Source organism: Diabrotica undecimpunctata, chromosome 3 (genome assembly GCF_040954645.1).
Source record: "Diabrotica undecimpunctata isolate CICGRU chromosome 3, icDiaUnde3, whole genome shotgun sequence".
NCBI classification, from domain to species: Eukaryota; Metazoa; Arthropoda; class Insecta; order Coleoptera; family Chrysomelidae; genus Diabrotica; species Diabrotica undecimpunctata.
In genome coordinates, this window is record NC_092805.1 from 1,735,827 (window position 1) to 1,763,329 (window position 27,503).

Below are 27,503 nucleotides of genomic sequence, written 5' to 3' on the forward strand. Positions count from 1 at the left end.
AAGGAAAGAGAAAACGAGGTAGACCGAGAAAAAGTTGGAGCGAAGGAATAAATAAAGAACTGAGAGAGAGGGCCATAGAAGAAGACGTATGGAACAACCGGACTAAGTGGTGATTGGAAGTAGGAAAACGGCGAAGGACGTTATAAACTGACAAGTAGTAGTAGTAGTACGTCGGCAGAGAAACAGAAAATAGATATAAGTGAAATAAAAAGAGAACACAGTTGGCGACCCATGTTAGTGTGAAATTATTAAATATTTACTTTTTAAAAACAACCCCAATGAAACGTATCCGTTCAAGATCGAGGGTTATGTTTAGTTTTCTTTACCCGTGTTACCGGTAAGTTTTAGTAAGTTGGGTAATAATATACAGTGATAAAAATTCCAACACACATTCGTTAGATCACTCCATAGTAAAATTACCATGGCACTGACCGTACCTGTCCTAAGTCACGTCGGAAAGGTTGGATCGTTAAGTACGTGCTATAGTTCAGCATCTAACTTTTTTTGAACCATGTTGATTTACCGACAAATGACCGGACTGCACTCGTCGACCGTAAATAGACAGCTTTTCCCGATTTCAGGGAATATTGAAGGTAAAAACGGTATTCCACGTTGTGTCGGTCCCGATCTTTATATTTTGTCTTTTTCCATTACGTATTTTTTATTTCTCTTTGCCGATGAAGAACGCCGCTCCATGTTCTGTCAGATCGCAGCTTAAGATGGGTTAAGGGATATCCGTCTGAGAAGGTCGAAAGATGTAGATATCTGTGCTGTCTAAATAATAATACAGATCCATTTTAAAAGATAAAAAGCAAGATATAATTTTTTTTTTAATATTATATCTTTTCGTTTTTGGAGGCCGATCTTTCTTCATTACATTTCTCGCTTAGCGCAGAGTCCACTCAATACGTCAACAATCCATTGGTACACGTTGTCGAAAATACTAAAGTCGATATGACTCTGAACGAGACGAGACTGGATACCGGAGTGTAATTTGTTCAGTAGCGCACTTAAAAATTATTCTTATACAAAGTTATTTAAAATGAAATAAGGATTTTCACTGTGTCTGAACGTGTGAAAGTCGTTCTGTATGTTGACAATCGTAATTTAAGTTTTAAAGTGAATATTTGGATTTTAAATTTACCAAATTTTGGACATTTAAACATAAAGGTGTAGTGTATTGTAAACTGCAAAGAAAATTTCATGAAGAGAATATACTTCGTCACTAAAATCCAACATACCGTCTGCCCAAGTATGGACGAAAATACGACAAATGCAGGGCCGTAAGACAAGTTTTGGTATTCAAAGTATAAGTTAGCAAAACATCGTTATCAATGACACACAACGCATCGCCAATTTACTAGCCGATACGTTTGAACAAAAATCCAAAAGACAATACTCACTTAATATATTATCAGGCACATTAACTGGAAAGTCCTCCACAATAAAAACTGCACAAGAAATCGATCCTATTATTACACCATTTACTTTAGAGGAACTATTGACGGCACTCGATTTGTGCAAAAACACAGCCTCTGGTTCAGATGACATTTCTTTCATATTCTTAAAGAAATTATCGACTCCTTGCATCATTGTTTTATTAAAATTTTACAACGGTATTTGGAACAGTTATAATTTTCCTAAGCGGTGGCGAGAATCATATATTATACCAATTAAAAAAGTTCATAACCAAATAGAAAGTTTATCTAATTCATATAGGACAATATCGCTGACGTGCACCATGTGCAAATTAATGGAGTAAATGGTAAACAAAAGATTGGTCTGGTTTTTGGAAAAAAATAGAGTTATTTCACCGGCACAATCCGGTTTTAGATCTCATCGTTCTACATCAGATGATTTGGTAGTTTTACAATCACATATTTCCAACTCTATGGCCTATAAACAAGATTTATTAGCAGCTTTTTTTATGTCGAAGGAGCCTTTGACACTGTTCAAAAATCTGTAATACTCCAAAATCTTCAACAATGTGGACTTGGTGAAAACATATACTACTTTGTGCAGAATTTTTTAAATGATAGAACTTTTAAAGTTATTTTAAATGGAAAGCTGTCATCTACTCGTATTCAACATAATGGAGTACCACAAGGTTCTGTTATAAGCACAACTTTCTTTAGTTTGGCATTTAATGATGTAGGCAAAAGTAATCATCTCCCAGTTATATACGCATTATATGCTGATGACCTTGTACTCTTTTGCAGAGGAAAGAATATCGAAACAACCTGTTGACTAATGCAAATAGCCATTGATAATATAGAAAGGTGGTCGAGGAATATTGGGCTTTCCTTCTAATCTTAAAAAATTAAAATCATGAAATTTAGCAGAAAAACGACAAAAGATAATCCAATTTTGACATACAATGGAGTATTACTAGATGTTATTGATCATCATAAAGTCTTAGGACTGACCTTCGACTCCAGACTTACTTGGAATACACACATACAGGAAACAAAAGGCAATTGCTTAAAAAATATTAATATCCTAAAAAGTTTAGCACATTTCTAATGGGGAGCTGATGAAGAGGTATTGCTTACAGTTTACAAATCCATTATTCGCTCCAAAATAGACTATGTCAGTTTTGTCTATATGTCTGCCTCCAAGTCACATCTGAAAGCTCTTGATTCCGTACACAATACGGGTCTTAGGATCTGCTTAGGTGCCTTCAGATCTAGCTCAGCTCAAAGTATGTACTGTGAAGCTAACGAACCGCCATTCTGGTTAAGGAGATAACATCTTGTTTTGTCATATGCAGCTAGCTTATCAGTCAATCCACAAAATCCAGTCTACCAGCTACTTATTTAACCAAATAATCTCATACATTATTCTCAGACCATTAGAGCTGCACAACCTCTCTCTTGTATACTAAATTCTATTCTCGACGGTTTCGATCTTTCTGCAACTTCACCCTTTCATATCTCTACATATTCACCGTGGCATAAGCAACTTCTGAATGTAAACACCTCCCTTTGCTCGTTCAATAAACATGATACTCCTAAAGCTATAATTAAACAATTGTTCCTAGACATACTTAATTGAAATCAATTTTATAAAGTTCTTTATACAGATAGATGCCTCTAAAAATTATGTAGGGGTGGGTAGTGTTGTTGTTTCATCTTTCAGCACTACAAAACTTATCAGACTTTCTGCCGTTTATAGTGTATACACTGGAGAACTATATGGTATCGTCGAGGCTTTTTGTATGTTGGAACCAACTGACCGCAATGTAGCGATTTGCACAGACTCCTTATCATCAATAAAAGTAATTAAAAACATGGTCTCAGAATATCCGCTGGTAAATTTATTACATGACATATATAATAAACTTACGGACCATGGAGTAATTTGTCTGGGTACCTTTACATGTAGGAGTTGTAGGAAATAAGGCTGCAGATGTAGCCGCAAAAGAGGCTTCTACTTTGGATATAAATATATCAAATATCCAGTTGCATAATGATTTTAAAAAAATGTTTAAAAAGCGTATATATGATAAATGGCAAGCAAATTGGAACACAACTTCGAGTCACTTATACGATATACAACCAGTTATACCTTCCTTAGAGCTACCACCTATGCCCAGAAGACACAAGGTTATTCTAAGAAGATTTAGACTTGGACACACTCGTCTTACACATGGCTTTCTAATGGCATCTACCAATTCACCTGCATGCAGCCATTGCAGCAGTCCCTTAACAGTCAGGCATTGCCTTAAAGAATGTCAACATCTTTCTACTAAAAGAAAACAACACCAGTTGGGAGGTAATATACAAGAAATGTTGAGTAAAACTGAGAAAATTGCAAGAGTATTTAAATATTTAAGAGACATTCAAGTGCTTTATACTCGTAAACAAAAATTTTAATTATGTATAACGGTTTAATTTGTAAAAAAATAAGTATTGTGTATTATGTATTGTGTATTGTCAAATGTAAAACTGTATTTGTAATACACTTATATTGTATTATACTGCCATCGTGTCAATGACCTCGTCGTCGAGACACGTTAATTAAAAAAAAATGAAATAAAATTTAATTCAATTACATTAAGACAGGCGGTTATTTTTTTAACACTCTTAACTAAAATACCAACAAGCATTTTAAATAAGGTAATTCGTCACCTACTAAAATTACGATTTGTTTCAGTAGCTCTACGACTAAACGACATTTGTAATAAGTTTGAACTAAGTATATTTCAGCAGCAGATAGAAAACATTTGAAGCTAGATAGAACACTTTGGAAAACATCACTTGCAAAAATGAAATTTTCAATGTTTTGCATTCTCGTTCCAAAGTGGATATCGATTGAAGGAAGTATAGGTAGATGCACAATTGAATTTTCTCAGAAATACATCCTAGAAAATGCGTTGGTATCGTGTCATGTTCGAATCAAATAGGTTTTTCGTACAGGTTCTATAAATTCGAGAGTATGAAGTTCGGTAAATTTAAATCACTTTCTACCGAGGTAGCAAATTAAGTTTAACTTCGCATTTGAGAAACTATTTCTTTCTATAATTCTTTATTTAAATAAAAAAAATAAGTAATTTATGCAGTAAATGAGTATAAAATTTTAGTTTTTTAATATCCCGTTTTCTCTTTTTTTTTTTAGTTTCCGAACATGGATATCGATTTTAAGTGCTGTCATTTCTCGTTTTCCCGTTTCTAAGTTTGCATAATTTTCTAGTTCACTTCTGTATAGGTCAATTTTTCTTCTTCATCTTCTTCTGTGTTCGTTATTGTTTCTGTTTCTTCTTTTCTATCCATTTCGTGATATATTTCTTCGAAATACTTTTGCCATTTTTCTGCTTCTATAGCTATATTAGCTGTCCGTTTTCGGTTACGTAGTTTTAAGTATTGGGGGATAAAGGGGTAGAATTCAAAAGCATGGAGATGATTCCAGTTTACTCCAATTAGCCGCCTCTTCTACTTAAATCTGACTCTCACATTCAACCCAGGTGGAAAGTTGGATCGGGAACTGACGAGAGCGGGTGAAATGGCCCTCCGAAAAGGGGGTTTGGCATTGTGTTAACTACCCAGCTCTGTAAAAAACCTTTTGTTAGGAGAGCTATAAAAAAGAAACCGGAGTGTCTAACCTAAGACGAACTCGCAAACGAAATAAGGATAATGATTTAAAAATTTGCCTGTGGAACGTAAGAAGCCTTTATCAGCCTGGAGCCACTGCTCTAGTCATACCTTTACAGGAAATAAGATGGACTAGCTCAGGCATCCTGAAAAAAAATAACTGCAATATTTACTACAGAGGACATCTTACCCGACACGAATTTGGTAGGGAAGTTGCCAGGAATCGACAGGAGTTTCGACTTCGTGAGCAGGCCAAGATTCACAACGGATTGTCGAGCCACTTATGATAATGATGATGAGTTTTAAGTATTGGTACAATGGTTGTAAGTCGTGTCTTTCATTCTCTGTTTCTATCTCGTTTATAATTTTTTCTACTTTTTGATTTTTTTTTCGATTTAAATATTTTATTTGTCTTTTTCCTTTAATCTTTGTATTTTTCTCGTTCCTATACTTTCTTGTGCTTAACCATTTCAATCTTGTTTTATTCTTTTTTTCCACTGCTAATTTGCACTCATCGTCAAACTATTTCTTCTTTTATTTTTCATTTTGTCCACTTAACCACTTTCTCTGCTGCATCGTTTATTCGTTGTTTGATTTTTTTTTCACTGGTCCTCAAATTTGTTTTCTTTGAACTGCATATCTGTATTTACTTCTTGTACAACTCTTCTTTTTACTTCTTTTTCTTTCAATTTATCTACGTCACATTTTTTCTATGCTTTTCGACTTTCATTCTTCGTTGTTTTTATTTTAGCTTTTTTAATCACTAGTATATGGTCCAAATCGATATTATATCTATCTCTGTGATATCTTACGTCATTTATCGATGGTTTGTGTGTCTTTTTAATTAGTACATGGTCTATTTAAGTTTTCTCCAGACTTCCTGGTGTCATCCATGTTAATTTGTGTATGTCTTTGTTTAATGCCGTCTGCGTATGTTCATGTTTAATGCCGCTGTTAAATTACATAGTGTTTCTCCATTATTGCTTGTTGTGTCGTGGATTGAGTTTGCACCTGAAACCTGTCTGAAGCAATTTTCTTTGCCTATTTGGACCTTAAAATCTCCTGTAAGGGGATTTTCCGGGTTTCATAGAACTGCTGCTTTGTCAAGTTATCACTGTTTATAGTGGGTGCAAGTTATAAAAATTGAAGTAAAAACAGTAATAAAAACTACTAAAAGCAGAAAAGTAGTAAAGTCAGATAAGTTTTACTAGGAATTTCTAAAAATTATGGACCACAAAATTACTAAAATATACCTTTGTTGCTGTGTTGAACAAACATACTGCAAAAAACTCTAGAAGATATAAAATTATTAGCTGTGTCTAATGCTGTAGGTACAAAGAAAACACTTTTTGCTACAGAAGTTCTTACCAAAAGAGCCCAAGTTCTTCTTACCTTTAACCTGATTCTTCGTACTAGCTGGAGCAGTCTTTTGTAAATTAAGCAAAATTTTCAAGAGCCATATTTTGCTAATAAAAATTAAGACTCGCTGTTTTCGGTGCTATGTATTTACTGCTATTTTTTACAAAGTAGACTCTTTAACCCCAAACGAAGCATTACATTACTTAAACGACTAGAGGCTTTTGAGATTCAGAGCTACAGAAAAATCCTGGATAGATCGTCTACTAAACAAAATCATGAGAAATCAGTAAGATCTAAGTAATGGAATTGTTCTGGTTATGAAAAAACTTAAGTTAAAATATCTAAGCCATATAAAATAGTAAATCAACAAAGTAAGGGTATACTCCGGCTTATATTGTAATGAAAAATACAAGGAAAAAGAGGTTGGAAGAGGCAAAGAATTTCTTAGTTCTATAATCTTATAAAGTAGTTTTAACTGTCTTTCACTGGACAATTTGGAGAAACAGCAAATAAATAATATACTTAGCCAGGTTAGTCGTCCATATCCGTAGGAAATGGGCAACTTAAGACAAAGAGCTTAAATATATAGTTTTAGTTTAAATAATTTAAGTAGACGTTTTAGTATATAAATATATTAATATAGAATTAGAGACGTCCTCAATATTGAGAGAATCCTTTCTTGTTTTTTTTTATAAAAGATTTAAAAACATGCAAAAAAAATTCTTACCTTTCGGTCCCTCCAGCCGACCAAAGGCGGGAAACAGATCACGAAGCTTAAAATCCAGAGTCCCGCTATCAGGGCTTTCGCCCTTGAATGTGACATAATACTGGGATAAGCTATCGGTCTGGTTACCGCCACATAACGATCAAGAGATATCGCACACAAATTAAGGATGGACGCTGTACACATCCAAACGTCGACGGCCAGCCAAACTTGACACCACACGTCCCCAAATATCCAAACCTGGAAGGAAATAATATTTTACTAGTATACAGATATATTAGCAAATTGTTTTATTATTAATATGTTATAAAATAATAAAACTGCGTTAAGCAATTAGACGAAGGTTTCCATAAATAATTTACATTACTTAAATATTTTTTACAAGATCACAATTTTTATTTCTTCCAAATTTTTCATACACTAATAAAGTTTTTGGACTAAAATCAAATATGTATATCATATATATACAGGGTGTTGCGAAATAAGTTTTGATTAACCTTTCAGTAGACGCAGTTTAATTTTGTGTATCAGTAATAGCACAAGGTTAGATTCATTTTAAATTAAATATATTGCAGAATATTATAGTTAGTAGATGTTAGTAAGTTGGTTGGTGTCTGCTTTATAGTTTATTACATTTTTTGTTTTTGTAATTAAACGCATTTCGAAAAATAATCTTTCTTTTAACGGTCAACTGCTGAAAACCATAGTAATGGTTTCTAAAAATATGTAAAAAATAAGCTGCTTTTCATCGCTTAACTGTTGTCAATAGTTAATGCTGGACTCTTTGATCACGAAGCAGTACATACCAAGTTTAACACTCTTAACAAACAATACTCGAAAACCTAATGTTTGGGAAGGATTTTTCCGCTCAGAACTTTCGTAAATTCCAAAATTTGTGCTTGACTTCTTAGTGGTACTTTTCCTCTGTGGACTATGGCTTGTTTGTATTTTCAATAAGGTATTTTCTTTAATTACAATCACTATGTTAAAACATCACAAACCCTAAACTTCCAAAGGTATCCGCATATCAGCCAAGAATATGCGTTTACTACTGTGTAGCGTTTCAATTTTTCTTTTAACTACGAAATATTGATATGTTAATAATTTCTAAAGACGCCCCTGTTTTGTCTGTTTGCAACGACGTTAAAATAATCGATAAAAGGCCTATTTTGTTTATCTCGTAGTAAAGAGGTATTAGCACTTTTTTATTTACATTTAAAATTCCCCATTTCGTACATGTTATTTTTAACTATAATATTTCAACATTTTTTTGTCGTCGAACAACGATTTGTTTACATTCAGGCCCCAAATATCCCGGTTGAGAAGAGGTTCTTAGAAAAAATATTGCAAGTATTGTGCTTTTTCTCTCTGAGACGCATTAACTCCGGAAGAGATTCAAGGTTAATTTTCACAATTTGAAGTCGTAAGGAATTTGTGTGAGAAGCGTGGAGGGAGGTATTTTGTGGCTAGTTTTGAAAGACCGGCCGGGCGAGGGGACAGTTGAGTTAAGGGATTTGGTGAAGGAGATTCACTTTATTCACATATATACTGTATCACATTACACGATTTGTGTAATGGTTTAAGTTCCAAGACTGGTACAAAGTGATAATTACTCTCCGTAATATGACGGATTTAGAATAGAGTAACCACTAGATTTGTGCAGTATACCGGAACCGAAGAAATTTTGGAAGGTGATTGTTTAGGATGTCCCACCGGCTTTGTTGTTGTTTGTTTGTTTGATACAGCCCCATTAGATCGTCGTTCCTGAATTGTGGAAATGGTTTCCTGTGTTCCAGTGGAGAATTTGCCTGTTTAGTTCTAACCCCAGAGATAGATAGCAAGTTGTTCAAAGTTAAGTGAAATAAATGAAAATAAGGTAACATTCAATATATTAAATTTTTTCAAATTAGACAGACATTTTTTTGCTAAAAGTAATAATTGCTTTCACTTAAATTTAAGAATTGATAATAATTAGAATTATTTTGTAAACTAAGTGTGGTTGCTGTCAATCTTTTGTTTTTTTTTTGTCATCAAAATTAAATGTGACATCTGACAGCTAACTCTAATATGTTTTTGTTGTGACAATTTTTAATTTGCTTGTATAGAAAGATGTTTTATAGAAAAAGTTAAATCTTATATATTTTCATGAACAAGGATATGCTTTATTTTTAATTTAGCCATATTAATAAGATAACCTAGGAACCATTTCGAAGAATTTTGTAGCAATCTCCTTTGTTAACAGGCAACACATGTAAGTTTTTTTTGTAATTTTGTATTTTGCAACTTTGAATAATTTTTGTGCAATCTGTATGCTTGATAACTGTTTGTATGAGACAAAAATAAACGTTTTGATTTGTTTCTCTGATCCATTTTTGTATTTATTTTAAAAAAATCTCCTAACCTGTTTGTGTTTCTTTATTTTAGGAAGGAAGAAACTTTCTTTCTTCCAGCAGGAACTTTTCTTCGAAGCGGCGTCCCCATTTAAATAGCTAGAGGTATTTTTTCTTGTCTTTGTTTCGTTTTTGTTCCAGGAGATTTACGTAAGTAACCCCTTTATTCCATTTTTTTTAGCTGCCCAAATCCGAACCCTTGTCGTTCACTCATCCACGACCCCAACTCTCCAACTTACCCCTGAGTGCCCGTTCGCATAGTAGCGTTTATTTTGCTTGCGCTATCTTGACCCCCATTAGTTTCTTTCCCCAATTTTATAAGTACCCCTATTTTCTTACCCTATGGTAAGCAAAATACAATCGTTACAACTGTACATCAAGAAATGTACTGCCAATGTCTTTGTCACTGAATATATCTTCAAGTACAGATTTACTATCTAAAACTTATCAAACCAGCTAAAAAATGTACCACGAGAATTATCTGGAAAGCTCTAAAAATGTTGAAAGTTGCCATAACAAACGATCTTCGAAATAAAACTAACCCAGCTCAAACATTTTCTCTTCCAAACCCTGAAAATTTAAATGAATACTTCGTTAATGTGAGTGAAAATATAACATCAACTACTTTGCCACAACAAGATTCTATTTTCTATCTCCCCAATTCAAAAAAGTTCTCGAATTCATTCTTTATAGGATCAGTTGAAAAATCTGAACTGATACAAACAATCAGTATTATCAGAAGCAAATCTTCCTGTAGTACTGATGGACTATCCATAAAAATTTTCTTAAATCTCCCAAATAATGTGTTGGAAGTTTTGGTTTCACTAATTAAAGATTCCTTTACAAAAGGTATATTTCCAGAGCACCTAAAGACAGCCATTATTATTCCTCTTTATAAGGGTGGTGGAAAATCTAATGCCTGCAAATATTGCCTGACCTATTGGTCCTATGCAAAATTATTAAGACACTTATAAAAGCTCGACTTATGTTCTTTCTCGTTGAAAACAATATCTTTTATCACCATGATGATACCAGTATCATCATGGAGTAACTCTAATATTCTAATATTGCAACTCTTTATGCAATTATAACTTCTGATCTACTTAAAATAAAAACCTGGTCAGACTCTAATTTACTCTCTTTTTAACTTGGATAAGGAGCATTATCCCATAAAGGATCTCTGCAACCATTGCTTTTTAATAACAGCACGATCAGTATCGTTGATTCTGTAAAATTTCTTAGTATTTTTATAGACAGCAACCTTAAATCGTTTCTTTCATATTGATTTGTTAAGTAAGAAACTAGCCTCAGCCTATTATGCTATAAGATCTTTTTCGAAGGAAATCAATTTAGCATCTTCCAAAATAACATACTTTTCATTGTTCGAGTCTCATCTTCGATATGGCCTTCCTTTTTGGGGTTCTAGTACATATGCCCAACCCGATGTTATTTTTAAATTACAAAAAAGAGCAATACGGTATCTTTTTGCCTCAGTAGAATAACACATAGCAGAAGCTACTTCAAAAATCACGGGATTTTAACTCTTTTTCCTCTACATATTCTAGAAACTGTTTGCTTAATTCGTAAACAACTACATGTTTTTCCAGCAAGACCTAATCATGACTACTCCACCAGAAATTCAACCTTTGAAGAGTATTTACCGATCTCGTCCACTGAAGTAGTAAAGAAATCTATATTATATTTGGCAAAAAAATTATACAACCATCTCCCTTTGCAACTTAAATCTACAACTTCTTTCGTTAAGTTCCGTAAATTGACAAAAGCCTATCTATCTGAAAGACCATATTATTCAGTGAGTTAAGAAACTACAGTACGTTTAGGTACAAGCAACAAAGTATTTTTATATATATTTGGGTATCACATACAGCAACTTAAACTTACTCGTAAGGTTTTATTATGCAATTTGCAATTTAGTGAAATTTTGCAATGTATTGTATATTTTATTTTGTGACATTGACGATTTATGTAATTTTAGTAAATTTTAATTGTTATTGTCATTTTTTTGACTTTTTGTAAGGTTTGTCTATAAAATTGTACAATTTTCAGTGAAAATAAAGCATATTTCTATTAAAAAAAAAATCCTTATCTTTATTCATTCCTTCCAACAGTTGATCATTTGATACACTCTCGATCCATGGTATTTTCAATAACCGCCGTCGCCGGTACAAGCACATCTCAAAAGAATCCAGATGTGACATAGTTCTTGTCTTTAAAGTCCATCCCTTAACTCCGTACAACAGTGTAAACAGTTCGTAGCATTTAACAGAACGTCAACGAGGTAGCCAGACTCAGGTTTTTATTGAATAATTGCGATTTTAGCACCAGGATCCCAAGGACTTAAATCTCTTTACTCTTTCCATATTCTGATTTACTATGCAACTCTTACATTGTTTGAAATTGTTTATATTAATGTCTCTAATGTCTCTAATAACATCTTTATTAACGTCTGTTTTGCCTTGCAATTCTTAGAAGGCACAGATTAAAGCAAAGCTCTGAATTTGGTTTCGAAAATTAGTTTACTGATGTTTATATTAAGTTTATTGATTGCCACGAATTTTGTTTTCTTTATGCTTATTTGAAGATGATATTTTTTATTTATGTTATTGACTTTATTTATTAGGAACTGTAACTCTTTCTCATCATTGGCCAGCGAGACCGTGTCGTCAGCATATTCAATTCTAAATCTACATATGATAAATATTTAATTAACATATTAATACTGAGATGAAGTCAAGAATTACAAGACCCGACACAGCCATAACATAACTATTGGCTATTGGAAACGGAAGAGATGAAAATACTGAAGAAAATAACAGAAAAGTCGCTGAGAGACCAAAAGGGAAGTAAAACAAAAAAAAATAGAAAAATCACATAATCCGATGATTTGTTTACCATTTTGCAAGGTTTCCGTGTTCATAACATCTTATCCAGGTACTTTTTTCATTTTGCGTGATTTTCGTGGCTCTCAATTTTTGTACGACCACACTAAATCAAATATCTACAAACAATGTAACAAAAATAAATAAAATAAAATAGTGTCTATAATAAATCACGATATTTATGTGGATTTGCTTATTCTAGTTTTTTATTCGTTTTTATAAACCCAAATCAAAACAGATTTGGACCCACTCGAACAATAAACTAGTTAAATTAACATTAATGTGCTCGTAAATGTCAGGCAAGTTCCCTTAAATGTTTTATATCTGTCATAAAAAATAGATTGATAACACGCGAACATTTTAATTTGAATACCAAGTTAAATATTTAAACCTTTGTGTGGCTGTGAAGTGGATAAAAATACTTTTTAGTTGAATTGGTCGCCTTAGCGGCATATTTTAAATAGAATATCATATAGAAGATAATTAAGGGTAACAGATATAGCATAGAGTATTATAATTTATAGTTAATTTAATAATATACAGTACATTCAACCAACTTACACCAATGAAGGATTGAAGGGGTCAAGATGCAACACCACATAATACAAGTTATTGATTTATTAACAGTGCCTTACCATTTGAGTTCTAAAATTTATTTGAAGTCATACATTTTTGTGCTATCTTTCATAATATTATGGAATAAACGTATTTTTTCCACAATATTAAAAAATGAAAAAAATTTGAACATGTGATTATTTTCTTCATTTTTAAAATCAAATTGACTAGTGTATTCTCAAATGGTAACATTTTAAAAATTCCTTACACGTATTTACTATTCTAATGATTTGGCAACGCTGTGGAGTTCTGGCGGCGTAAATCTTGAATGACATAACTTTAAAGTTGTATTAAAAAAACCATAGTTGGGAGTTCAAATCACAAATATGACCAAAATCCTAATATCGAGCAAAAATATGTCCAAGACAAACAATTAATATAATTTTAAAAGTTTATACAAAGCATACGAAGCCTTTTCCGTTTCTCAAATTGTTTTTATACTTGACACGTTGACGCACATGTATAAAACTTTTTCCATATCAGGTAAAAATCAACATGCGAGATTCGTATCTATGGCACTTTTAGCCCCTACGTCTATCGCCAGCATGATTGTCTGACAATTTTGTTAACGTTTACTGGAGAAAACCTTTAACCTTTTAAGATTGTTTTAAAGGTTTTGCGAATACGCCAGACGTATTGATTTGATAAAAATACCGAGCATGAGGATTCTTTAAAATCTTTATTAATTTTGAAGATTATTGAGTTTTGTAATAAAACTATATATATAATTTAAAAAATATGTACAAAATGAGTAAGTCAGATATTATCACCTTATCCTTTGAGCTCAAAAACCAATCAAAGCAGGTCAAATTTAGTGTACGCAATTCCATAAATATATTATAAATATTTCAGCCTTTTGACTTCATCATATACAACTTGCTGCAGACGAGATAATGCAACATAGAGCCTACCTTTTTAAAAGAATTCCACGCAATATAAAAAACTGGCGATTAAACTAAAGACAACATTTTTGATCTTAGAAGTATAGTAAAAATCCAACATGTAGGGGGAGTAAAAAATTTTTATACATTTTTTATTTTGATGCAGTTAATCGAGGGCACTTTAGTACTAGTTTTTTATTTTAATTGCCGTATTGCCAGATTCCAGTAAGAGCCTCATTGCAATGTATTTGTGCCCTCCAAATTTAAAATTTGGCAGGACCCTGGGCTACCTATCTTTCGACATACGCCCGTCACGAAACCTCTGCCCCTACGAGTCTGACACCAAAGTGAAGGTGCCACGCCACGTATGCACGAAACGTTTCGTGGGGCTCCACCTTCCCCGTAGTACCTGTGTTGCTAGTACCTTGCCTACCCGTTATTCCCACACCACGCGCGGGTAGGTTCGGCAGGAGAAGGAATTTCCACCTCGTGCGTAGACAGGTCGCCGCCGAAGCGACCGTGTGCGTTTCTACCAACCCGACACCTCAAGCGACGGCTCTCCACCTCCCGATTCCTACCCATTAGTCGCCTCTTACGACAGGCAGAGCTTTCTGATCCCGGCCGGATTCTTATCTCCGCGAGCCGGACGGAGAGAGTAGGAGCCTCAGAAAGTATCCATTGAATTCTGATAGGCAACGGTGGGGGAAATCTTTTTTGGACATCTACACAACAAGACACCCTGGCGTCTTTCGGCCGAATAGAATACTAAGCCAGAAGACTCCAGGGTAGTCCGGGTTAACCGTGTTCTGGCTAAAACCTTAACCACCGTTCCAGAGAGGTGGTCTTGCCACTCAATGATTAATTAAAATAAAAAACTAAAAATTTATAAATAACGATACCTATTACCGTAAATGAAAAAATGTTTCAGACGTTAGGCCATAAATTAATAAATAATATTATCCATAAATTTCAGATTTCTGGCTCAATTTCTTCCTCTGTCCTCCTGCTCCTTTTTCTTGATCACCGCAGAAATCAGACAGTGTACTTCTCTCTATTCTTTATTATATGCAGATGATTTGCTTTGGTGGCAATCAACCTAAAGGTACTACAATGGATTATTGATAAACCGGAAAAATACTGCAGAATGTGGAATCAAAAATTTTTGTAGTCAGAAGAGGAGGTTGTGTGATTAGTAGAGACTGGATTATATGCAAAATACATATGCAGCATATTTGTGGGTTTCTTTATAAATGCATATGCTATTCATATACTTGATTAAGAAAATATCACATAAATAAAATGGGTTTCTATACATATTTAGATAATAGTTTCGTTGAATTATTTCATAATAAAAAATTTTATTACAAATATCTACTAAATCTACAAATTTTATTGTTTGAGAAAACCCATTTGGGAATTATTTATCAGAAGAATAGGGCCAACATGCAGGTAGGTATTATACAGTAAATTCTCTTTACCAGCTGGCAAAGCAACTTGTAATTGTTAATATTGTGCTTATAAAATAAAAATAATTTCTTTTTTGAAAATATGCCGAAAGTAGCGAAACAAAAATCAAGTCTGTTGCAGAGTTGGGTTGATGGCAACAGTGAAATAAAGATTAGAGACAATGAAATTGTTTTCTGTACTATTTGTGATAAAAAAGGAAGTCCATTTATATTTTAACGATTCAGAAATTTAATTTAAAATCTCATTTTTGCAAGAAAATCGGTATACCTATACTAAACATGTAACAGTTTGACTATTGACGGTAGTTTTATTTATTTTTACGCACAACAGACCGTTAAGGCCTAGGGCTTTTTTTTTAAACATAATCCTAATATTAACTAATTACAATTATTTTAAACAAAACTTTAACTTAAATATGTATATACAACATTCCTAACTATTCTGAAGGAGCTGGTGGACAATATTTCTCCATTCGCTTCTATTTTGTGCTTTTCTTATCCAGTCCCTCACCTTCACGTGTTTAAGGTCTTCCTTTACTTTACTAATCCACCTCGTTCTGGGTCTAACTCTTCTTTTGGGGCCGATTAGTTATCTAGTTATAACTAGTTTAGGCATTCTGTTTGCTGCCATTCTTTCCACATGTCCCAACCATCTGATTCTTTGTGACTTGACGAACTTGGTAATGGTAGATTCTTTGTATAAAGCAATTAATTCATTGTTGGTTCTTCTCTCCCAACCATCTTCTGTCTTCCGTCCTCCTCCGAATATGCGTCTCAATATTTTCGTTTCCCATCTTTCCAGAGTATTCTCTTCCTTCTTGTTTAATGTCCATGTCTCACCGGCATATGTTACTATGGGTCGAATTACTGTTTTATTATTCTGAGTTTACCTTGTCTAGAAACGTATTTTGAGTTCAGTAGGGCTCTTAAACTACCTATATTTTTATTCCCTTTTGCTATTCTGGCTTCGAGCTTCCATTTCTCTTTTCCATTTTCATCGAAAACTACACCCAGGTATTCAAATTTGTTCATCTTTTTAAAACCATAACGTTTACCACTTAAAGACCTCACACTTAAGTCTTCTTTTTCTCTTCCCTTCTGTCCCTCCCATGATCATATATTTGATTTTGTCTTCATTTAGTTCCAATCCAAATTTCTGTGCTTCTTCAATGATTTTCTTCACAACTCTTCTATAATTCTTTCTCGGTTGGTGCTAGGATCGTTAGATCGTCAGCAAATGCCAAGCACTGGTGCTCATTTTTCATGATCCTTTCTTCCACCTTCATGCTGCATTTTCTGATCACAGTTTCTAACACTAAGTTGAATAATGTAGTGGTTAAAGGATCTCCCTGTCTCAAGCCTTTTGCAACCGTAAATTGATTTGATATGTGACCCTGCCAAGCAATTTCACAAAAGCACCATTGCGAGTCGAAGTATATAGAGAGATGCTTCCCGATATCCCTTTACCACCGGAACCTTTACTAGTGTTGACTAGATAGGTTGGTTGGTGGTTGAATAGTGCCATATTTCTTGCAAATAATTAAATTGATATCAAACATGTTGTATCAAATTTTGATCCTGCTTGTTGTATTGTTGTTCAGAAATGTCAAAATATTTTTAGTGAGAATTCTGTTCAGAATGAACTATCCTATATAAAAGCAAATTTTTACATAATTTTAAACTCTATTACAAAACTAGAGTGTCAAAAATTATTTTTTAATGATAGTATTTGCAATGTTGATTCTGTCAAAGAAAGAATAGACCTTTCAAGGACAATTGGAAAAAAAAATTAAAGATAAATTTAGTGAAGTTTTCAACCGGAATGAAGGCTTTTTCTTTATTGAGATCAATAAATAACATAATTAATGGAAGCTTTAACGAAGTTATTAATATGGATCCCTCGCTAGTGTCAAATTTTAGATTTGCGCCAATTACATCCTGTGATGTTGAAAGATAGTTTTCCTCATATAAACACATATTAACTGATAGAAGGCATAACATCACTCTTGAAAATATTGAACATTTTATGATTATATACTGTGGACATTACCGTAAACAAGAACGAGGACATTTTCTTGTGAATTTTCATTTATAGTTTTTTATTAAATTGAGTAATAAATAAACACTCTTTAAGTTATACTATAATTTTATTTCTTACCAAATCTCAAGCCCTAAAAATTAAAAAATATTGTTTTAAAGTGCATATATAAATGCATATTGCATATAATAAAGGCATATTTGGTTACTTGGTCGATCGGATAGCCAAGCGGGCTGGCGGCTGGCTTCTCCTTCGCTTCAATGCGAGAGATGTCAGTTCAATCCCCAGCTCGGTGTACAGAAAACAAAAAGGCTGACGCAGCAGTTTAAAATTCTAAATGAATCTGCGGCTTAGTCTAGAATATGCTGGTATCTGGTCGGCCTATGGTGGAGCAGTACGGCAAGAGATAAGGGCTTGCGGCTCGGTGATACTCCTCCATAGATCCCTACCGGAAGGGCGTGTGCCGCCTAAATACCGGGTATATATATATATATATATATATATATATATATATATATATATATATATATATATATATATATATTTGGTTACTTTTTAAGTGCGTGTTGCATGCATATTTTAACCATTTTTTATAGCATACAATTCAGTCTCTACTTATAACTTATTATCCTATATCGGAAAAATTCTCCACATCTTAAAGCTGAGTCTTGGTTAAAGCGTTTTTGTAATAATCCAGATAGTACTGGTCCATTGTATGTTAAACGGTAGTATATATGGCGGCTATGATCAGATGATGTCACTATTTCCTTCAAACTCTGAGTATTTTTGTAAATGTATTGTATCTAAAAATGATTTCCAATCTACTACAATTTTTTTTGATACACTCACTATAACAAACGGTGATGGTTTGGAACGGGAATGACTAATGAATTCTTCAAATTTTTCCGGGACCTCAACGGCTTTCTTCAAATCCCACACTGTTACAATTTTTGTTTTGTTTAAAGGCAGCCGCATCAACCATACTGGTTATTACCGGATGAATTTAATACAAACAATAATGATTACAAATAACAAATAAATAACATACTTATATGTGGTTCAATATATTACAGCCTCTTAAAAATTTCACAATATTTTCACTGGTACACTCACTAAAAATGTCCCTTATAACTGATGGAATTTTATTAGTTAGTCTTTCAGCACTATATTTGGGACACTCCGTTAATACGTGTTTCACTGTTAACGGCACGTCACAACTCGTACATTTTGGTTGAGGTTCCTTCTTCATGAGATATTTATGTGTGAGTTTGCTGTGTCCTAATCGGAGTCTGATTAATACAACCTGAAGGAAACGGCTAGGGGCTTTGTTAGTCCATCGTCCAAAATTTGGTTTAAAATCTTTTAACTTTGAGGATTTTTCTTCCCAACATTTAGTCCAATTACATATCAGCTTTTGTTTAAAGTACGGATTGAGATCTTTTGCTAATGGTTTTATTATCGGTCTGATATTTGGGGAATTTGCTATTTCCCGAGCATTTTTATCAGCTAGTTCGTTTCCTTTAATGCCTATATGTGATGGGACCCACACGAAGACTAATGTTTTGTTTTCCAGCTGCTGCATCTTGTTTTTAATTAATTTAGCTATCGGGTTGCAAGTGTACATTTTTGACAGTATATGAAGGGAATTGATTGAGTCAGTAATAATAAGGAATTTATCTGGTTTGACTGTTTGTATGTGAATTAGAGCTCTGTATATTGCATACAATTCTCCAGTTATCACAGTGGATTCTGTGGGCAATTTGAAACTTTTTGATGATCCTACACCAGAAGTTGTTTTAGATGCATCTGTGTAAACTTGGGTATATTCAGGGAAAGAAGAAAGTATTATATTATAATTGCTTATAAATATTTGTGGATTAGTTTCAGATTTATGATATGATGATAGTTCTAAATTTAAAGTAAACAAAGGTATTAACCAGGGAGGTGGCGTGTTTACGTTTGCTGAATGTGTTGAGGGAAAGTTAAAAATTTCAATAGAGTTTAAAATGTTTTTGATCCTTAATTGAAATGGTAAATGTGTTCTTATATTGATATTTGATAGCGATGACTGAGTAAGAAAATGGTTGTCAGGTTGTAGTGATGATTGTTTTGAATCGTAAGATAGACTAAGTAATTTCCGTCGTTCATGTAATGATGGCTCTCCAAGTTCCCACTCGAGGCTTGCAACAGGAGTTGTTCTATAAGCTCCAGAGATTATGCGTAATACATTGTTGTGTATAACGTCTAAGATTTTTAAATTTGACTTCGACGCTGAAGAATATGCAATGCATCCGTAGTCCAATTTTGATCGAATTAGGCTTCTATACAACAGTAATCATGTATCTCCGTCAGCACCTCATTGTTTGTTGGCTAAACATTTAAGAAGATTTATACCATTTATACCAGTTATAACATACATTAATTATCTTATTTTGACATGATATCGCCAATTGTTTATTATGTGGTTTCCAACTTAAAGTTTCGTCGAATGTTATGCCTAAATATTTTATCTTTGTACTTCGTTTTAAAAACTTTGTGCCGAATTTTAAGGCAGGTATGTTAGTGTGAATAGGCTTTTTGGAAAAAATAATATATTGTGTCTTGTCAGCTGAAAAATAGAATCCACTCCTATTAGACCAACTTTCGATTTTATTTAGTTCTTCTTGTAAAAGTTTGACCATCGAGTTAATATTTTTTCCTTTGATAAACATTATCATATCATCAGCATATAATCTAGCCTGTGCAGGTCTCTTGAGATTTTTTATAACATCATTCATTGCAATTAAAAAAAGTGTAGGGCTAATCACAGATCCTTGTGGTGTTCCATTGTCTTGAGACTTAATACTAGAAATTTCTCCATTACTACGTACTGAAAATTTGCGTTCATTTAGAAAGTTATTCAAAAATGCCAACATGTTTCCTTGAATTCCCCAAGTCTGCAGCTTTGTTAATATTCTGTGTCGCCATGCTAAGTCAAATGCTTTGTGGATGTCAAAGTAAACAGCTACGCATTTCTGTTTGTTACAGACGGCTTCATTAATTTGACTTTCTAAATGTCATTCAAACATTGTCTATAGTAGATCTCAAAGGACGAAATCCAGCTTGTTCCGGTATAAGTAAATTGTGATGTTCCAAATGCCACATAAGTCTAGTATTTATTATTTTCTCTAGCAGTTTGCAAGTAGAACATGTAAGTGATATTGGCCTATATGATTCTGCCGCTGTAGCCGGTTTGTTAGGTTTTAGTATAGGGATGACAATAGCTTGTCTCCATAAGTCAGGAAATTTTTGTTTACACCAGATTGTATTAAAAAGATTCAATAGAAAGTCTAAAGCTTCGTTAGGTAACTGTTTTAAGAATATTGCGGGTATGTCATCTGGACCTGGTGATGTGTCTTTTAACATTTGGATTGTTTCTAATAGTTCTGTTTTATTAATTGCAGTATTTATATCATCGTTATTGGCTATAATTTCTATTGGATTTGCTTCTTCTTCTTTCGGATATCGTAAAAAAGTATTGCTTTAATCCTACAATTTTGTTACACATCAAATAGAATGTCCTCTTACAGGGAATACGATATTTATTTCTTTAATATTATGAATTTTGTTGTTTACTACAAAATGAATAAATCGAAAAATAGTAAAGTTTTTATTTTGTCCTTCGGCACAGTCACAGATTTTCAGTCCTTCAACATATTCTTTTAAGTTATTATTAATAAAATGAAGAAGAAAAGATGCAACTTCGTTTGATCCTTTTTTAGCCATTCCTTCATGAGAGGTATAAAAAATAGACTAACCAGAAGAGAGGACATCTACATTAAACGCATACATAGACAATTTTTTTTCATATTACACATCGTTAGTGGCAATTTTTGGAATTTAAAACATATTTTTTGAAACATCATTGCAGATGGCTTCCTTTTTGTTGCAGATTTTTTGGCTTGACTTTTCCTTGAAAAAAATACTTCAGCGTTTCTTTTATGCAAATCGTTCATAACAGTTAATTGTCTAAGTTCATCAATATCAGTCAAACTTTTAAGCTTAATTCGAAATTCGTCTCACGTTGCGCATGTGTCACTCCTGGGGTATCCAATAGCAATATTAAATTCCTTATTTAAAATTGTTCTATACGTTTCAGAAAGGTGGTAGAACAGAAATCTTTGGCACACACCGGAATATCACAATCGCAAATTCGAATTCGATAGGCATAACTTGCATCATAGAAACTGGCAGTATTCTTTTTTGGACAAGGCTTTCTATGCTGCACAGAAAAGACCGTAATTAAACCAGCCAAATAATAATTTTACTTATCGTGAGAGCGCAGGGCATTAAAATTTCTTAATATTTCTTTTTTTGCGCCTCATTAATTACCTTAAAGCACTTTAATCTTAAATAGCTACAAAGCTGTCCAGCTTCATGAGTCGATAACTTCAATATTTTAGAGCCCTCTGACATCCGGCCGGTAGTCTGTTTTTTTTAAGGCATAATTTTATTCTCAACGGACCCCTTTACATCACTATTAGCCATAATAGTTTATTAATAATCACACAAACAAATAAGATAATCACAATACTTTTGCGGTTACAATAATGCTGGCACGTTTCTTAAAAATGAATATTGCATCAGCAGGTTTGTATACATGACATCGCTTTTCCCTTAGACGTTTGGACTAAGCTGGTTTTTATTTGGTACGCTATATTTTAGACATTATTTTAAGCCATACTACGGCCGTTTTTTCCCAATTTTAGTACTCTAAAATAAAGGTCGTCCTTCATAGAATTTAATGGCGTCTCCACCGAGATTTTCAATAAAAAGTGGCATATCTGGTTTTTTCCATGTACTCTTGAATTGTATATTTTTTTAAATCAATATAAAATAAATTATCAGATAATATTTTTGCTTGTTTTTGACACTGCTTCAAATATCGGGAGAATTTGCCATTAAGTTTCCCTTTCCCCGCACAACGGACTGTGTCAAAATTTTCATTCCCAATCAAAAATACACACAAATTTTTGAAACATATTGTAAGTCATGGATATGAACATATTAAAAAATGCTTTTTCTTAAAACTTCTCTACCATACATTAATTATCTTTTTATTTTCTCTGCTTTAAATAAAATAAATACAGACTGACTAAAAAATCCCAGCCGCACACGCGATGCTTCTACTTAACAATGCAAAAAGCCAAAAGAATTCGCTGTATTGTTTGAACCCCCAAAATCCTAATTTTGCCAATTCTTTAGAAGACCCAAATTTGTAGAAATAAAACGTTGTTCCATTTGCGAACAAAACAATCGTAATAAAAAAGAGGGCCCGGAGCACGAACAAATTTTTAAGATGTTGGAGAGATTGAAGAATAAAACCGGTAAATCTTTTGTTGGTGTATTATGTACAAAAGAAATGATTTTTTAACTGTGGGTTCGTGTGTATTTACATACAGAAAATAGTATCTTAAAGTTAAACAACAACAAAAATTTATAGTCGCTGTACAAAATAGTTGTCAGTAGTGTCATACGTATACTTTTAAGGCAAATATAGAGATTGGAAACAAAATTAAGTGTTAAGTGTATTTATAAACGTCGTTGTGGTAGAGACGGACTCATATTTAACCATTGCAGGACCAACCTTTTATTAGAAACAGCGAGGATCAAGGAGGGTCAATAAATGTCCAAATATGTATTAATCAAAAACGTACTTATTTATTAAAAGTAATTTAAAAATAACACTTTACAAATAAAAAACTATTTCTAGATGGTAATGGAACAGTTGAATTGTTGATGAGAAGACTGATGTTAAATGACGGTATATTGCAAATTTGGTTATAGAAAGTTTAAAGAAAGTGAATGTAGCACCGGATATTTATTTTCCTTTAAGGATTTGTTAAAAACGAATAATGTAACTATTTGTAGATTTGTAAATCAATGTCTGAGTAACTTTTTTTTACCTCAATCGATACCAACTAAAAAAAATTTGTTATTGTTTAGTGATGCTGCGCCATATATGATCAAAGCTGGACAGCATTTAAAAATATTTTTTCCAAATTTAATACACGTTACCTGTTTAACACATGCTTTAAATAAAGTAGCAGAAACTGTAAGGACAGAGTTTCCAATCATCAACACTATTGTATGAAATATAAAAAAAAATATATTTAAAAGCCCCTCTGCGAGTACAGGCGTATAAAGATCGTTTATTTAATGTACTTTTACCACCTGAGGCGGACCGGTTTCCCGGTAAGGGATTCCGAGTTAGTAACTCTACCCACCTGAAGTCCTATTCCGTTTATTTCATAATTCGACATGTTTCCTGAAGAGGGTTTTTTGGCATTAAAACACCTCGCTTGCCAGACGGGTTAATGAGTTCTGTATCAGCCGCCCACTCTGGATCAGACGCTGTTCGTAGCCGTTCACTCTGGATCAGACGCTACTGCTTTGCTAGTTTTTGGTCCACGCCGGGTAATTCATTTCCCCAGTACCACCCATATCTGGGACGCATTCCCCTATCCGCCACCCGCGGACGCGCCCGATGGGGGACTATACCCCACACGAGGGTATAGTCCCCCATCGGGCGCGTCGAGGGTTCAAAGAGCCATGGAAAGGTAAATGCTGAGCATCAGGCTATCAGACAAGAAAAGAAATACTTGGATCCGCAACAAAACAAAAGTGACCGATGTATTAACGCAGATAGCAAAACTTAAGTAAAAGTTCGTTGGACATACCATAAGACAGAAAGACGACAGATGAAATAAGATAATTATACACTGGAGACCATATAGTTACAAACGAAAAAGACACGCAGGCCCGAAGTGGATACAAACTACCTACAATAGACAGACGTGGAAGAAGGAAGAGGAGGCCTATGTCCAAAATTGGACAGCAAGGGCTGTATAGATAGATTACCACCTGAACTGGTGATAATTAGATGGGTAACATGGTCAAATTCAGTAAATTTCATAACCGATAATTTTTAGGGAATTAGAGACATCATTTGTAGTTTTAATGTAGATAGCTCAGCTGTTTGTGTGGACGTTTTAAAAAAACCCGTTATTAAAAAGTAGTTTGGCGCAGATCCAAACCAATTTTGTAAATATTGCTAAAATTAGTTACTAGTTTAGAAAAGTGAAACATTTCATTAGAGCAAAGTACTAAAATTATCAATTCATTAAATAAAAAAATTAAACACCTTGGGGAAACCAACAAAGTGTATCAAAAACAGGGATGGGCGGTGTCGATAATGTCATGTCGACAATTCGATTGTCGACATGTCGACAATCATGTCGATGTCGAGTGATTTAAAGTTGTTGCCAATGTCGACAATGTCGAGTATGTCGACAATTAGCAAACGATCAGAATGACGTTCCGTGCGCACTAATTTGAAATTTTAGGTTAATCTGGCTGCGCTGACTTATTGAAAAAGTATGCATTAATGTTTCAACAAGTTGCAAAGAGACCAAATAATCTCAAACTTTTGAAACTTTTAACCTCACTATTAACTTGCGATTGTCAAATTCATAGGATATTCCATAATTGTTTGATTGCAGGTTTTTCAAGTGTAAATGAATTTTAAATAGAATCATATAGAGACAATTTATTATGTGCAAACCTCATGATAGAGTAATGCAATGTAATGAATCTAAAATATTAACATATAGATGCAAAACCAGAAAAAACCAGCAAAACAAATTTTCATAGATTTTTAATTTTCTATCGTTACTCGTAAACTCGTAACATTTACAGAAAGGTTTAAAAAAATTAAAAAGAAACGTAAACCTAAACGTCAGTAAACGAGGTAAGATTCAAAACCACAATCAAACATATCTCAGTACATTGAAACTTTACCTTGTTTCCTAACATTTCGTTTACTTTTTTTTAAATTTTACTAACTCTTTATTATAATAATTATAGTATAATAATTACTGAAACAGTGTTGAATCTCTTCGTGCTTTGGCAGAGACTGCATAATAAAAACATTACAACATTTTGCGGTTTTGCTAATTTTTAACCAAAGAAAACATTTAACCAATAATACATCAAATAGTTGTACTTTCCCCGTCCATATCTACAATTTCTTCCTCGTCCAGGTCATAACTATTTTTATCAGGATACTCTCCCTTTAATGAAACATAAATATGTACCAATTTCTTGGAATTAGTGAACGTTAATCTATTTCTTATCAGACTGTGAATGTGTCCCCAATTTGAAAAGAGTCTCTCGATTTGAGCTGAGGAGGCTGGCATTTTTAGAAGTCTGAGAGCCATTTTAGCAAGAATTGGGCATTCCAGTTTGACCACTCGCCAAAATACTAGAGGCTTTTCAACTCCTTTTTCCCAAAGTGTTGAGAATATTCCTGAAATTGTAAACCTAATATATTAAAAATCAAAAGAGCGATAATTTTGTCTGAAAGACTTACCCGATTTAGTGTTAAATTTGTCCCATTCTTCTATGCCCTGATTGCACAACTTTCTGAGTAAGAACTGAGTTATTATACCAGTGTGCTCTGACGTAAGCTTGGAATTTTCATATTTCGGATGCAGATAGTACGCAGTTAATGCGTACACGTTTAACGCCATTTGTTGTCTGTGTTACAATTTTTCTTTAAGGTTATCTGGCAGATTCAAATTGAGCCACAGATGAACGGCATCTGCTACAGATGTGTCAGATTTCTGACAAACATTGATCAGATTACAAATGGGTTCATAAATTTCTGTGTTCTGTTGAATCTCATCCACAAATTCATCGTTGAAGATTAATTCCTTGACTTTCGGCTTAATCTTTTTTTTCGTTACAGCGGCTACTTGTTTCATATATATCAGATTTTCTAGGAGACTTTTGAAAGAATCTCGGTAAGAGCACCATCTTGTTTCGGCCGGCAATTTGATTCTGCGCCCTCCCTTATCAACTATCATTTTTTCTAAATCTGGTTGCTTAAATTCTTTGAGGACAATGACCACATTGTCGACTAACTTTTTATCCAGCACGTCTTTGGCTAAAAGGTTGCCGGTGTGGCTACTGCACGTAGAGTGCCACATGTTGTGCTTGAGGAGGGATCCCATTTTAATCATTGCACTAGCATTATCCGAAACTATACCGTACGCATCTACATCGTATTTTTCTTTTGCAATTTTTTTAGATTCTGTTATTATTTCGGCAAGTTTTTCTCCAGTATCAGACTCCGTGGTTAAATCCCAAGCATCAAGAAAGGCATTTTTTCCGTCTGCACTATGCAACATTGTCACAACCGTTTTAGAATTAGTAGATGAGTTTTTCTAACCGTCACACAAAATGACTGACTCGGTTTCCACTTTTTTACGTGAAATCTCAATACAGTCTTCATAGCACTTATTTAAAAGCGATGTACAAAGTTTTTTCTGGCCAGGAATTTTGTCTAAATAAGCAGGACGGATCGTTTTTATAAAATTTTTAAAGAGAGGTGATTCTACCACAGTAAATGGTAAGTTACAGCAGAATATAAATTTGGCTAGTGCAGTGCTTATCTTCTCCTCTTCATACTCTTGTAATATGTCCATATAGTCGGTGATTTTCTTTGATTTTTTGGCTGGTCTAGCTTGAGATGTAGCGAATAAATTTCTTTTATTCGTGCTTGTGTAGCTTGTGCTGGAGGAAGTTGGAGTACTTAAGTTAGTCAAATTACTACTCTCAGTATCAGTAGTTGATAACATCATATTTTCAACAATACTATGAGTGCCTTGAATTGCTACACCATTGTTTTCTTCCAATTCCAATAAGGCGGCATCGGTATCTAATGAATTTTCTATAATTCCATCTAGCATGTTTTCAGGTGAAGTTCCAGTCACAATAGCTAGCGAACCATCTTCCATAACTTCGTAACTACCGTTCGTTGTATTCTAAAATTCAAAATAAAAAGAAACTCTAAGGTGACTAAATATGAAGGGCGGATCTACGGACACCCTGTATACAGAAGTTGGCATAGATACAGCGTTTTGTACTTAATTCAATAGGCCAATCCGTTTTTTTGTCGTAAAATACTAAACTTGGTGTTTTTTAAATGGGACACCCTG

At 33.6% G+C, this 27,503-nt stretch overlaps 1 protein-coding gene across 1 annotated transcript in view; it reads right to left on the reverse strand.

Moving 5' to 3' along the window:
- Oamb (Octopamine receptor in mushroom bodies) overlaps nucleotides 1–27,503 on the reverse strand; it is a 544,394-nt gene that overhangs the window by 469,753 nt on the left and 47,138 nt on the right. The window contains exon 3 of the mRNA XM_072525075.1: nucleotides 7,177–7,413. Within this exon, the coding sequence (XP_072381176.1) occupies nucleotides 7,177–7,413 (237 nt within the window). The remainder of the gene's footprint in view (nucleotides 1–7,176; nucleotides 7,414–27,503) is intronic.